This window comes from Solanum dulcamara, chromosome 1, assembly GCF_947179165.1.
Source record: "Solanum dulcamara chromosome 1, daSolDulc1.2, whole genome shotgun sequence".
In the NCBI taxonomy this organism is placed as follows: Eukaryota; Viridiplantae; Streptophyta; class Magnoliopsida; order Solanales; family Solanaceae; genus Solanum; species Solanum dulcamara.
The window spans coordinates 922,257-936,985 of record NC_077237.1 but is presented as its reverse complement, the minus strand read 5'-3'; the positions used below and the strand labels follow the sequence as shown (position 1 = coordinate 936,985).

Here is a 14,729-nt window from a genome sequence, read left to right as displayed (position 1 = left end):
AATTTGCTTAGAAAATACTATCGATGTGAACTCATTCATATTGTTGGTCCTAAATTCAAATAAATAGATTAATAAGTAAATGAATTTGTAATATCACCAAAGAAAAAACTCTTTATTTTCAAAATAAATATGGAACGAAAAAGGAAAAGAATGTGTTAAGAGTATTTTTTTCTTATAAGATATAGTTAATGTGAACTTATTCATATTATCGATCTACTGTTCGAATAGACAAACTAATAAATAATTAAATTTATAATGTTATAAAAGAAGATACTCCTCATCTTGAAAATCAAAAAAGGAAAGAAAAAGGGAAAAAATGCGTTGGAGTATTATTTTTCTTAAATAAGATAATGTTATCAAAGAAAAAATTCCTCATCTTGAAAATCAAGGGAAAAGAAGAAAAAAGAAATAATTTAATTGAATATTAACAAGATGTGCGCTGTGTGATAATTAAAATTCTAACTTTCCTAATCATAAGCCTTAGATTCGAACAGTTTGAAATAGAAGATTTCCCAATAAGAAATGCTTTACGTATAAATGACATTCCTTATCCATTTTTCGACCATATCTTTAAAAAATAATAATTATCTTGGAGTTTCAAATTTAAGTTTAGCTTGTTGAATTTGAAACTTTATAACAGTAACTGGAAAATAATTATTTGTGAATTTTACCTATGCTTTATCCTACTTGATGAACTTACTAAATCAGAATCTAGACTAACCGAACATGTAAATTCTGAATACCGAATGATTAAGCAGTAAGGGAAAATAGAAAATATTTTGTTAGAATAATTTTTTCTTTCTTATTATTATAAGCATAAATTAAAGTAAAAGTAAATACATTTACAACTAGATATCCAAATCTTTTGCACACCCTTAATTGTCAGTGATGTGAGGTGTCAATTTGTATATCCCTCAAGATTCTTTTTCTTCCATTAATTATTATAAAATTAATACACTCCATTTTACTTCTCTATATAAAGCTCTCTCATTTGATCATTTTTTCCATCACCAATTACAATTACAAATACTTTGCCCCTTCCATTTCTTCATTTATTTTCCTCTTTCCCATCTTCTTATTTTCAACTTTATTCCAATGGCCAGTGTTGAGGTACTTTTATAATAATGTTTTTTCTTCCTTCTAGATTTCTATATGAAAAAAATTTAAACTGATCAAGATTTTGATCAGAGCTTTGTTATGATTATATTTAATATCAAGATTTAACCTTAAAGCTCGCTCGGATTTTTAAAAAATGTCATAAGTGAGTGCGGATCCTTCAGAAGTAGTGTATTTCTGGATGGTCTGACACGATTGCTATAGTATATGTTTGATATTATTTTTCTCTTTAAACTAAAAGGCAACATTTTTTGAATCTTTTAATTTTATTAAACTTGTGATCTTTAAACAGATGATCAATCTGAAAAATAGTTGATCAACAATCAAAAATATTTTCCAAAATCTTTCTCACTTAATTGAAATTACGTTATTATTCTTTTTGTGAAGGTTGAATCTACACCAGTAGCAGCAGTAGAGACTGCTCCAGCTGAGGTTGAGGTTACCCCAGCTCCAGCTCCAGCTCCAGAGGCAACCAAGGTAGCATTTAAATTGTCTGATCGTCTCATCTAAATGTTTACACGATTAAAAGGATCGCAAAAATTGTACTTTTAATTACTTAATCATATTTTCAAACACTCATATGCTGTGTTGCTTGGATGGATCATCCGAAAGCAGTATACTTATGGAGGATCTGATACGATTGTTATAGTATTTCAGAGCAACATAGTTCACGTGTTGGTCTGATTCTTATTGTTGGTCCTAACACGTGAAAATTCTTTTTTTTATAATAGTAGTGGTGCGATTTGAACTCAGGATATCGTATTGAATTGCATGATGTCTTATTTAAAAGTTTAAATTATTATTAAGAGTATGTTTTAATTAACTTAATTATGTCTTTTCAACAGGTGGAGGAACCAGTTCCAGTTGTAGAAAAGGAAGCCGAGGTCGAATCAACACCAGCACCAGCACCAGCAGAAGAGGCTGCTCCTGCTGTGGAGGAAGCAGCCCCTGTAGCTGAAGAGCCTGTGGTTGCAGGATCTGCAGCCACAAAATCGGAAGAGCCAGTGGAGGCTGCAGCGGAACCTGTTGCAGCCGCAATTGAGAAATTTGAGGCTGCAGCGGAACCTGTTGCAGCCGCAACTGAGAAATTTGTGGCTGCAGAAGAACCTGCAGCCGTAGCTGAAGAATCTGTGGCTGCCGCATCCGTTGAGGAGGCTGCAGCTGCAGCACCCGTAGCTGAACCAGAAGCAGCCCCTGTTGCGGAACCGGAAGCAGAGAAAACAGAGGAAGCTGCTCCTGTATCTGAGGAACCAGAGAAAGCAGTTCCAGTGGAGAAATCTGAAGAGTAAATTCTACTGAGGAATTTTATTTGATGAATGATGGGGTCTTTATTGAAAGTTGGTTGTGTTTATTTTGTTTCTTAGTTGAGTATTTTATTTACTACTATTACTATATTTTTATATAATATGGTTACAATGAAGGCATATGTTAGTATTAACATATGGTCTAGGTGGTCGGGTGGGATATTTTACATAGTTATTTTAAGCTATGTTTGTTGTCTTGTCCAGGGTTCAGTTTGTCATGGTTTGATTAAAGATGATATGAGATTTGATCTCTAGTTTATGATAATAATAAGAGAAAATAGCCTAAAACCCCCTATCTATACTCGAAATCCCACACTCTAACTACACAAGTGTCCAATCACCCCCGAACTAATACACGAGTGTCCTATCACCTCCTAAACTATTTAAAATTATAATTAATTTCACCCTAAATACTTATGTGGCAAGTGAGTGTATTTCACTCTTTTTGAGAGTGAACATGAATACCAAAATTAAATATTACTAAAACTTTATTTTAATAATCTCTCTTCTCTTTATTTTTCCTTTTCTTTTACCTCTTTAATTAAATATGAATAGTCCCCCCCTCCCAAACCCACCCCACGTTTCATCTTCTTCTTCTTTCACATTCGATGCTTAGCTGGTCTTTTCGGATGATCAGCCACACTGGGACTGAGACACGGCCCGGACTCCCACGGGGGGCAGCAGTGGGGAATCTTGGACAATTATCATTTTTCAATTAAAGTTCTAAAACAAAATACAAATCAAGATCCAAAAGTAATATAATTAGATGAGCAAGTATCATTAATTTTACTAATGGGGTTCACTACTATAAAAAGGTAGGATAAAAGATAAAATATAATTATTAAATAATATGTAAAGATAAAATGTGAAGAAATTATTAAATTAACAACGCCATCACACTAAATCGATCGTTACAAGAAAATAGAAGTTTTCGTTGTTGTCTAACGATAGATTTAAATGATAAGATACAATAAAGTTTAAGTTACAATCAAAATAAACATTGTATTTAAACTAGCAGTACATTACAACGGGTAACAACCATTCAAACAAGGTGTAATTATAAATTTAGAACCATTAACTTTAAAGAACTAGAATCTCAAATCCATAAACTCTAAATCTTGACTACGCCTCTGCCTCTAGTCACGAGGTACCAAAGCTGGAACCAATGTGGTCTTGGGTGATCATCCTGAGTCAATCTTCCATGTCCGTCATAGATTGATAAACTGGAATGCATAGTTGGTAGAAGCAAGTATGTGAAGATGGCAAGTGATCATCAGGCTCTGAGTTTTTGTAGATGAACAGTCTTGAATCAAGACTACCAAAGCCCTCTAAAGGCAGAGACTTAATTGAAGTCCAGAAGAAAAGGAGAGTTTTTCTCTGCCCAACAGACATACTCTCGACTATCTGCATGCAAAGAAAGAAAACAAACATTGTTGGATCCTCGAAAAACAAGAAAAAGAGAGAGAGAATGATAGAACGTCTTGGACAATAGACTCGCTTGTCAAGCATGAGTAAAATAAATTCCCTTTGTTATGTTCATGTCTAGAAAAGTTCTATTGCTTTTTCACGAGGTTATTCACATCGATGTAATGAAAGTGAAGGATCCACAAAATGACAGAACATCCCTAATAATCAATGTATTTACCAAGCAGGGACTCGTGAAATTATGCTTCAATTGCGTCCTTTTTGTTATATGTTCCTAGTATTTAGGAAAAATATGTGTACCAGTAGAGAACAGGCAGTAGTTTGATTTTCTAAATGAAGTTTAATGACAATTTTACGGGGTTATCAACATATTTCAACCAAAAAAAGAAAGATGTTTCCTTACAAGTAGACAAGAATAACGTACCTTCCAAAACCAGGATATTTGACGATCACTTTCTTCGTAGCCATTGTAATCCGTATGTGCTTTCCAATCTTCCACAGAAACATCACTTCTACCACCAAGCATTGATTTGAAATCTTCAAGACTAAGACACCGGAAAAAGGACTGGAACCTTGACGTAGTTATTACATCTGAAAAGCCTTTTGAAAAATACGCGATCTGCTCTGCTATTGATGTTACAAAGCGATGTTGGATAAGCAGATTAACATAGGTCTCCCTGTTCTTACTGTCCACAACGATATCTTTCCCGTTGGGACAGAGCTCTATTTCTTTCCTCGAACCCAACGACTCAACTTCATGAACAAACGTCAAGCCTAACACATCTTGATCCACTGTCTCTGCATCCATACTCAGTATCTCCTTGCAGCTACTGTACAAGAACGGATCCACATCCCTAATGTCTTCCAATAATATGTCCTTTCCAGCCAATTGCAAGAAAAATACATGATCAAACACAACTCCGATTTGTACATTATACGTTAAGGCCAATGCAATCATCCTAACAGAGAAGCGGAAATACTCAAGATGTAACGAATTCACTTCAGATGCTGCAGCAAGCACAAATTGTAGATGAGAATTATTTCTAAATAAAAGGGAAAAGGGTTAAATATATCTCTCACTCAACATTGTGAGTTAGAGCGGATACCTTTGTTGAAAAAACAATCCCTCTTCTACTCAGTCATAAAATGGTTTTGGGCCGGGTATGAATAAAAGAGGAATTAGGTGTATTTTAGTTGGGTCGGGTCCAGAGGGGTAAAATAAAATGTGTGAAGAAATTTCTTAAGGACACCTGAGACAGCGAAGTTTATTTATGAATCATTTGTTAGACGACAAGGGTAGATATACACCACTTGTCAGATAGCGAGTGTGTGTAGAAGCACCACTTGTTAGACAACAAATGTAGTGTTTGGTATGAAGGAAAATATTTTCCATCCATAAAATATTTCCTTGGAAAACAAGTTGATTTCTAACTTATTTTCTCATTTTTGGTTAGTGAGTGAAAAATATTTCCTAATATTTGGTTGGTGAATGAAAAACATTTTGAGAAAATATCTTTTATGTTTGGTTAGAGAGTAGAAAAAATCTGTTAGGAAAATAGTTTCTGATGCGGAAATCAATCCCGATAACTGCTCAAGGACCCGACCCCGACAACCAACCTAAGACCTAACCCTGACTCTCGATCTGAGACTCAATATTCGAATTGGAACCTGACTCCGATTGCAACTCTTGACCTCGACATATGAACCGAAACACGATACTAAACGACTGATCTGAGAACACCCCGACTCTTGAATTGGGACTTGACGTTCAAATCGGGATTTGACCCCAACACCATACCTAGGATCTGACCCTGACACTTAACCCCGACGACCAATACAAAACCCGAGCTCGACTCCCGACCTGAGACTCGACTTTCGAATTGGGACCCAAATGCGACACCGACCCCAACACCTATATCTACACACGACCTCAACGACCGAGTGAGATCCAACCGCGACACTCGACACGGAACCTAATACCCGAATCGAGACCCAACATTTGAACTAGGACAAGACTTTTGAAGTGGGATCTAGCCCTGAAACTCAACTCGAGACAATCCTGACTCCTGACTCCTAACCGAGGACCCGACTTCCAAATTGATACTTGACCTGGACTCTCGACTAGGGACCTGACTTCCAAATCGGGACTTGACCTCAAACATGTTACCCTGACGACTGATCTAGGACTCAGCCTTGAGATCCGACTTCTTAATCAGGACCCTACCCCGACCTAACCCAGAACCCAACTTCCAATAGGGATCCGACCCTGACACCCAATGTGAGACCCGACTCTAACTCCGGACCCAGGACCTGGTTTCTGAATCGTGATCCAATCCCGATACTCGGCCCTAACGACTGATTTGGGACTCGAATCCTAAACTTAAACTGGGACCCAACCTTGAATCTCGACTTGAACCCCACTCTGAAATCCGTCTCAGAATACCACCCCGAGATCTGACTAGAGACCCGACCTCGACACCCATCACAAGATTTGACCTAAAATCCTTACCTAAGACTTGACACTTAAATCGAGATTCAATCCCTAGTTAGCATCGAGAATCGATACTCGAGACTTGAGTTATAGTGGAAAGCTGAGGAGTGAGGCTGAAAGAGAATTTGAATTTTTTTTTCTTATTTTCTAGAGGTAAGTCATTTTTTTAAAAATTTGAGAAAAATAAGTTGATTTGGAAAATATTTTCTAGAAAACTAGCAATAATGCGTAAATGAAATGAAAGGTTACCTTGATTTGGGAAAATCCTTCCATTATCGTCTGGGCAAGCAACAAATAGAGCGTTGTTACGGTGAATATCTCTTGGAATACTAGTAGAAATCACGCCCTCAACACACCAGGCCCAGTAGCTTGTTCCTCTTTGAATTCCACAAACAAATTGCCAGGCAGATATTCGAGCTTGGCAATGTACTCGAACGAGTCTACCAACAATTTGGACCTGTCAATAAGCATGTAGTCCTGATCCTCCTCGCCGTTTTCAACTTCTGGAAGCATCATCATTGCCAATTGCCTCCGTACATCAAAGTTCGTTACCTCTTTGTTGTCAAAATGCCACGCATAATATTCTGATTCATCTGCAAACAAAGCGATTAGAAAGCACAACGAATCTTTCTCTTGTCATCATCTGCCAAAAATCATTCTCCGTATCGATATACAGTTTGGATATATTATGCAAGTCCTTCAGAATATCAAGATATAAAGACTACCAATTAGGTACAACTCCGACGTCTTCTCTTTTCTCTTTCGAACCCAATAATCTTAAAGACAACCCCATTTTTCCAAGCAAAGCATAGAAAATACTAAAAATCTCTCTATAATACTTTGCTTCACTGGTGTCATTGTCCATCAACAGTACTTGCAATCATAAGACATTCCACACTGGAAGCATAAATGCAGTAAAATCACGTACACAGATAAACGATAGCCCCCAATATCCAGTTGTTCCCTTAGTCGAGTCTAAGACATGGTATAACTCAGCTGCTATCAAAATAACAAATGGGTAACATCGTTCAAGGATACCAATTTTTTCGTGTCATCCTTGCACCTCGCGATCCCTGTGGATTCTATCATAGCCCCTAAACTACTCCGACAGAAATAATACAAGTCATCATCAGTCCCCACATCTTCACCCAAATCTTACAAATTTTTAACACTATAAAAGCATATATTGGTGTAAGGAACTCACTCTTAAGTGAATTGACGAATTCACGAATGCATTCAGAAGCAATCATCCAATAATCCCGAGTCATATAAAACATTATCAAAGCTTTTGTAACAGATGAGGAAAGAAACAACTCGAGATGCTCAGAGGATCGATCAAAGCCATTTGGAGTTGTACTCAAGAAATCGTTAAGCACACTTTTTATATGATACGATACTGAGAGGGACAGAATCAAGTTATGTTTGCTTTTGCAGAACTCCAAAGTTGTGAAGACAAGTCATTCAACTGATCGATCATCGGCTCGCCTTGTGCAAAGATATCTCTCTTTTCTTAGACTCCATAAGGAGAGAATAGTCCACTTGGGTGGAAGGGGAGGCCTGTGGTGATGATCACCCCGGGTATATGCTAGCGCCCTTGGCAGGCACTCCAGAACCCGTCAATGCTCATGAAAACCTGGGTTGTTAAAAAAGACAGCTTCGGGCGCCTTTGTTTTTTTTTTTTTGCGTCTGGGCTGGTGCAGAATGAATCTATAGATTTTCTATAGGATAAATTATAGAAAAAAAATACTTATTCCTTTCCCCTATAGAGAAATCTTTCTTCGGATTCTGCAATACATCAAAACCTCACTGGGAAGAGGTTGAGAAGCGAGTGAGTTAACGGCGGCATTGTGTTACCATTTGTTGTGACCGAAGCTTTGATGAATCATTCGAGAACGAATTTAGCGAGACTAATCTAATCTTATTCAACCTTAGATGGAAGTCAAGTAGTCCGTGATTGACTAGCCGACGCTTCTGCCTTTTCGCTTTCCAAAGGAATCAAGAATAAAGAGCCGAAAAAGGCAACAAAAGAGAGAAAGGAAGAAATCAAAAAGGAGAAAAAGAAGAATGGATGAGGATCGAGACGGGATGAAGAATAGATCCGAGAAAGAGACTTTCATTTCCAGTCTCCTATTTCTTTTTTTAATTGAATTTTGGATTTTCTAAAACTCGGCCAAAGTAATTATCAAAAAATAGTCATTCGGTGTATATTCATATATATATTTGGTGTATATTTTATGTATAGAGTGTATCATAATATATAACTTATGTATAAATAATCTATATTGTATAATCAGTATATACTTTTTATGACTTTTGACAAGCTATATTATATAGTCACCGTATATTTTCTATAATTTTGGTTATTTTTTATGTAAATAAAATAAAGTTATATTTGTTATAAACTAATTATTTTATGGTATATATTTGAAATTGTCCAAAAAAAATAATCCTTAAGATGCAAAATTTTACTTTGTGGGTTTATTTTGGTTGAAGTGGGCCGTTAAGAGATTCATGGTATGGATTGTTGCAATGGAACTATTTGGGCTTGTCAATTGGACAACTTTAGTGGGCCGTTAACCATACAACTCTAATGGTCTGGGCTAAAATTTAGTAAAATTTAAATGGATAATTACAGATGATCATTGGATCATTTTAATTACTAAAAAATGACCACTCTGTGTATATTCATGTATATTTGGTGGTATTTCATGTATAGAATGCATTATAATGTATATTCACTTATAGATTATGTATAAATAATCTATATTATATAGTCAGTAAATACTTTTTATAATTTTTGGCAAGCTATATTGTATAGTCATTGTATACTTCATATGTTTTTGACTATTTTTTATGTAAATAAAATATGACTATATTTGTTATAAATTAATTAGTTTATTATATATATATATTTGCAATTGTCTCAAATTTAAATGGTGTGTTTTGAATTTTCTAAGGAAAATTACACAAAATAGACCTAATTGTGAAACTATTTACCTAAATTGGACCCAACCCAAACTATTTACCCTTAGTATACTCATGACCCAAACTATTTACCCAATTACCCTACTTTCTCCTTTTAATTTCGCGCATGACGTCATACTGATGTCAGCATCACCTTTATGAAATAATTCTCTGTGATACTCCATCGGTATATTGATATCATATTTGTATCATATAGGATTGAGCTTAATTCTCTGTGATACTCTATCGGTATCATATAAAATTGAGTTTTTTTTTTTAAGAAAAAAAATAAAACAATTAAGAAAAAAAATATTAAAATTATAATTTTATTTATTAAACTCTAAATTAGTAGAAAATATATTTTTTGTGATACTCCATCGGTATATTTATACTATATCGATATCATATAGGACTGAGTTTATTCCTTTGTGATACTCCGTCGGTATATTGATATCCTATCGGTATTATATACTTACGTCAGCGTGCGAATTCTCTGTGATACTCTATCGGTATCATATAAAATTGAGTTCTTTTTTTTAAGAAAAAAAAATAAAACAATTAAGAAAAAAATTATTAAAATTATAATTTTATTTATTAAACTCTAAATTAGTAGAAAATATATTTTTTGTGATACTCCATCGGTATATTTATACTATATCGATATCATATAGGACTGAGTTTATTCTTTTGTGATACTCCGTCGGTATATTGATATCCTATCGGTATTATATACTTACGTCAGCGTGCGAATTTTAAAATAAATTTATGTCATTTTAAAATAAAAATGGGATAGGAAAGTAATGAACATTTAAGGACAAATACTTTCCATTTTTGGAATATAAATGTTATTTTCCCAATTTTCTATTGAGTGAAGCTGCAATCAAATTGACATACAAAAGAAAATAAGTATGAAAAATTGCTATACTAAAAGAATATTTATGTAATTTATACAAATGCTACAAGAGGTGAAAGTGGGGTTAGGCTCCGCTCTGCTTTGGATATCATGAAGGATAGGGTAATCTAATTTGAAACCAAAACAACGCAGAGGGTGGTAGGGATCGGGGATGCGGGGATTAGAAGGTGGGGTGAAGATGAGATGTGATGAAGAGTAAAGAGGACATAATAAATATGAAATGTCATATGTAGAATTTGTTTTCTCTGCTTTCATTATGAAAGTCATTTTTCTCAATTTAAAGAAACTTATTTTTTAAAACAAAAAAATCAAAATTTTGACTAACAAAATAATTGCTTTCATCCGTACAGAACACATCCATAATTCATGAAATTAAAGTTTGACTTGCTTCATATACTATGTCACGTGTGTATATCTTTTTTGTATTTTATTTGAACTTTATATTTTTGTGTTTGAAAACTAGTTATACCATACAAAGGTATTAACAAAGCATCCAATTTAAATAATTAAAAGTTTGAACTATTCAGAATATAAAAATTCTGAGTCCGTCACTGATTAATGCAATGTTGTCATGAAAGGTCATTTTGGAGGCAAAATTCATGATATTAAAAGGAAGTGGTAAATAGAAAACGGAACTTTGCATAATTGACCCTTTCTCCAAAACGTTTTTTGAGGTTATGAGTCATTTGAAAATTTTGAAGTTATTTGTGATCATACTTAAGATAAGGTCAATTTAACCTATCTGACCTTAATGGTGCATCAATGGATGAGATTGGAATTTTTGTTTTATACGTTCAGGGTACTATGTTCACGAGAAAAGGAAAAATCAAATTGAAAATAGAATTAAATTGAAGGAAAAAGGATGATACTTTTGATTGGTTTGATTTTGATTTTTAATTTGAAATATCAATAAAATTTAACTTGATGTTGGTATTAGGCATAAAATAATCGAAATAGCATATCAAATCGACTATATTAATATCTATCTAAAACTACAATTGCATATTTATATGTATGTTTTTATATAAATTTTAAGGTACGTATTAGTCTTTTGCACTCTTATTTCATATATAGGAGTTTATCTTTACAAAAAATCCAAATTTAATCTTTAATCTGTTTCAAGAATTATTTCATGTTTAAAATAACTTGTCTTTGAATCTTTTAATTTTTATCATTGTTTGATTCAATTATCGTCAAGATATCTTGATATATCATAACTAGATTTTAATTTTTTTGCACAAAAATAAATTTATTGTAAATTATTTTTACGCTCCTTGATAATGGTTAAATTTTTTATCACGATTCGAATCCGGGTGTAATGGCACTCAAGTCAAAAATAAATAAATAATCTCAAAATCCCCCAAGACTAGTTGTCACATTTACAAGCCACTAATGCATTATTGAAGTACGAAAGAAAATACAGTCACAATGTCTTTTCGCTAGAATAAGACTAAAACATAATGAAAGAGTAAGAGGTATCCGCTATATAGATGTAACAACTACCTCAACACTCGAAATGATAGCCTCGGGTGTGGTAGAAAACAGTAGGAGATCAAGCAGGTCCGGGCTCACAACCTACACAAGTGTAGAAGCAAGGGGTGAGTACCAAACAACACGGTACTCAGCAAGTGGATAACTAAAACTAAGCAAAGCTCAATAGATACAAGTACTCCAGTCATTCCAACCGAACCTCCTTAACTACAACCTGCATAAAACCAGCCCAACTCTACACTCTACACAATAATAATAATAATAATAATACAGTCCACAAATACTCATCAGTAGTTTCATCAAGTGAATCATATCAAGTCAAGTTCAACATATACAAAGCAGTAAGTGGTAAACACGAATTCACAAATATCAACCAAATGCGATGCAATGCAGTGAGATGATACATGTATGTCTTATCGGTACACATCCGTTGAATTACAGTCCAGAACTCATGGGGGACATTTCTGTCCATGTTACCTGCCACGAAGCGTGTGGTCCGTCCCCTTAATATACACATCCTGCCACGGAGCGTGTGACCCGACCCTTTTATTTCAAATACCTGTCACAGAGCGTGTGGCCCGATCCATTTGTTTCATATCATTTTCAGTCTCAACACAATATATCAGAACCAATGCAATCAATTCATTTTCATATGATTCACGATAATAACATGACAACAACAATAATTTTTCCTATCTTACATCAATATAGTCATTTCACATGTCCAAAATAAATCCATAATCACAACATATCGTCATTAGATCACCATTTTATACGTCTCATCTCCATTTTAAAGGCGAATCATACATTCTATAACCCAGTCCAATTCTCATTACTCCTCAGTACACATAACACGAAAATACAAGCATCTACAAGCTTAAACTGAGGTTTAGAAATTCACTTGCCTTAATTACTCAAGCAATCACTCCAGGACTTGAGCCTTCCCTTTTCATTGGGTCTCCAAATAAGTAAAATCTAATCAAATAAATAACCACAATAAGATTTCGAAACTAACAACACACATATTATTATATGTCTAGCTTAGATCCCAAAACTCACCCAAATTCTATAGTCAAGTCCTAAATACCAAATCTAGGGTTAGGTCTCAATTTTGTTTTTCCAAATATCATAAATCTAGTGAAATTTATATAAGATAATACACCTAATATTTAATTATCTATCTCATTATATCAAAACTTGAATAATATATAATAGCCAACAAATTAAAAACAACCCACCTAATTAACTAAACCGATGATGACACTTGCAAAAGCAATTTGGAAAACCTAACCGACTTGCCATTATTATACAATTATTTTTCCATCATCATCAAACAATTATCCAATCAATATCTCATTATTAGTTCTTACTCACATTGACTGTACTATGAAATCCTTAGCAGCAGTAGTTAATAACAATTACACAATGTTTATCACTATTGCCAATGTTGGAATTATCATTACTCCCAATTTATAACCTAAAATATGTTTCTCAATTTCCTAGAAAAGAAAGACTACAACAACCGGTCCTCTTAACTTCACTATTTCACATTCTATCCTAGGAATTACCGCCTAAGACCAAAAATATAAAAACTTAGGGATAATCCTCACCTGCACTTTGTCTCGTCAGCTCCCACGTCTCCACAAGGTAAGTCGCTGCTCTACATTTCTAATTTAATTATGTACTAAAAGTGATAAATTCTACTAACTTATTTTAATATATTTGGGCTAAATAGTATAGTATATTAAATAAACTAACACTTTAGCCCACCAATTACATTAATTATTTAAACTCACCCATCAATTAATTAATTGAAGTTATCGAATAATCCAAAATTACTAATTTAAATATACAAAAGGGATCTTTTATGAAAGAAGGAGGACTCGTACTCAAAATGACCTAACGGGGTCATTTCATTTTTCGACGATGCATAAAATCTTTTTTTTTAGGAAGCAATATATATAACTTGATTACATATATAATTTCTTGTTTTTTCTTTTCTCAAATAGTAACTGAATCAATAAGTTCGTGCTTGAAAGTATATTGTTATATATAATAATTAATTAAAAATTGAATAAATAAAAAAATGACTAAATGAAGTGACGAGAAGTCGACTTAATCAATTTGATTAAATTTTAATATTTAAAAGACTGACTAAATTAATTTAATTATCTTATTTAAAAAAAAACGATTCACGTTGTACACTTGTCCTGTATAGCTATATTTTGGAAGTCTTATTAATTGGTCCACAATTTTTCTCTCAAATGTAAATAGACCCCACAACATTGTATGATGCATGGTTTCAATTACTTGATGATCCATCTTCACATATCAAAAACTACGATGTCATTTTCAAGAACATCTAATATCTATGTGATTATTATTATTGCACCAAACCAATGTTGATATTCAAACTAATGGCGTCCACGACTAGAAAAAGAATCTTTCCAAAACTAATTTTCAAGTTATTATATAAGTGACTTTTTCATGAAAAATATTTGTCTAGAAAATAACTTATATTATATAAATAAAAAATATCTACTTAAGTGATAGTTATATTTTGTTTGAACTGAACCAATATTATTATTAAACAATTGTAACGTCCATGACAGACAGCAGGGACCATGCATGAAAGGGGTTCAAAGAAAATGGTCGATAAACTTCTAGGTTGACAAACTTATTTTGTTTTTAAAAAAGAAATATCTAACACCTTATAAATGATCCCAAATTAGAATGAGAAATGAAAATAAAGAGCTTTATATGATAAATCACAAATTCACATTATATGCACATTTTTGAACTTGATAGCAATATAATCCGGAGAATAAATATGTGAAGTATATTGAATCAAAGCGGACGATAATGATAATAATAGGCAACCATTGATTGGGATTAATATTCTTTTTAATGGGCTTATTTAGCCATATACGAGGGTCAATACCATCAGATAAACATAAAGGTATATTATATGTTGAAGCAATTTCCATGAGATAATTTATACATCAACCAATTCTACATAAAGAAC

General features: G+C 33.5%; 1 protein-coding gene and 1 pseudogene across 1 annotated transcript; one reads left to right on the top strand and one right to left on the bottom strand.

Annotated features, from left to right (window-relative positions):
• Positions 1–958: 958 nt before the first annotated feature.
• Positions 959–2,698, top strand: LOC129896021 (induced stolen tip protein TUB8-like). Its single transcript, XM_055971841.1, has 3 exons — positions 959–1,110; positions 1,504–1,593; positions 1,962–2,698. The coding sequence occupies exons 1-3, from the start codon at positions 1,096–1,098 to the stop codon at positions 2,403–2,405; spliced, it is 549 nt and encodes a 182-aa protein (XP_055827816.1). The 5' UTR covers positions 959–1,095; the 3' UTR covers positions 2,406–2,698.
• A 655-nt stretch (positions 2,699–3,353) lies between these two features.
• Positions 3,354–8,182, bottom strand: LOC129884891 (E3 ubiquitin-protein ligase UPL5-like; annotated as a pseudogene).
• Positions 8,183–14,729: the final 6,547 nt, after the last annotated feature.